Genomic DNA, 746 nt, shown 5'->3' on the forward strand with positions numbered 1-746 from the left:
AAGAAATACGCAGATTCTAAAATGTTAGAGGTCTCACTTTGTTAAATATTTGGTGAACAAAAACTGTTAAAGGTGCAAAAATGTTTAGTTTGTTATGCGTTTAAAGGAAAAGACAGCAAATATTTAAGATGTTAATTAATTGGTCGGAAATAAAACGTACTAATAAGTAAAACAGAAATAAAATATTTGACGAAAATCTCTGTCGTTGCTTTGTCAGACTGAGCTCTGGGGAAAAAAAAAACAACGAGTGGTACATCTGTCCATGTGCTAAAGCTCTTTGTTCATACACTTTCTCTTCTGCTGGTCTTCGCTGTTGTTTGGTACAAAGATGTTAAGAAGACTGGTCAAACCGACTGTTTCTGGGCTTAAAAATGTCTCTGGAGGAGGACAGGTCCTCTCTGCAGCTGCTACCAGGTGAAATATGACCCTTTTTTTTTTTATTAGAAACTAGAAATACGCATTGAGCGTAGTAATTACGCTTTATTAAATATGTATTATTGTATTATGTATATGTATTAGTTTAATACGGGGTAAAGTTCGAGTGACATGAGTGCTTTTTTTAAATTACACTTGACCTTTAAAGCTGTGTCAGATATTAAAGTTTAGTTAAAGTTTTTTTTTCTAGTGAGTCACGGTAACCTTTGACTTACTTTGTTGTGCCAGTCACCTGACTATATAAATATAAACAATTAGAGAAACAAAAAGTACTGAAATTAAATTAGCTTTCATGTATAGAAGTTGGATTC

General features: G+C 32.8%; 1 protein-coding gene across 1 annotated transcript in view; it reads left to right on the top strand.

Moving 5' to 3' along the window:
• Window positions 1–300: 300 nt before the first annotated feature.
• The window catches only part of acadl (acyl-CoA dehydrogenase long chain), a 13,803-nt gene continuing 13,357 nt past the window's right edge, over window positions 301–746 (top strand). The window contains exon 1 of the mRNA XM_014026401.1: window positions 301–414. Coding sequence (XP_013881855.1) covers window positions 329–414 — 86 coding nt within the window. The 5' untranslated portion in view covers window positions 301–328. The remainder of the gene's footprint in view (window positions 415–746) is intronic.

The sequence above is a fragment of the Austrofundulus limnaeus genome, unplaced genomic scaffold (assembly GCF_001266775.1).
Source record: "Austrofundulus limnaeus strain Quisiro unplaced genomic scaffold, Austrofundulus_limnaeus-1.0 Scaffold549, whole genome shotgun sequence".
Lineage (NCBI taxonomy): Eukaryota > Metazoa > Chordata > Actinopteri > Cyprinodontiformes > Rivulidae > Austrofundulus > Austrofundulus limnaeus.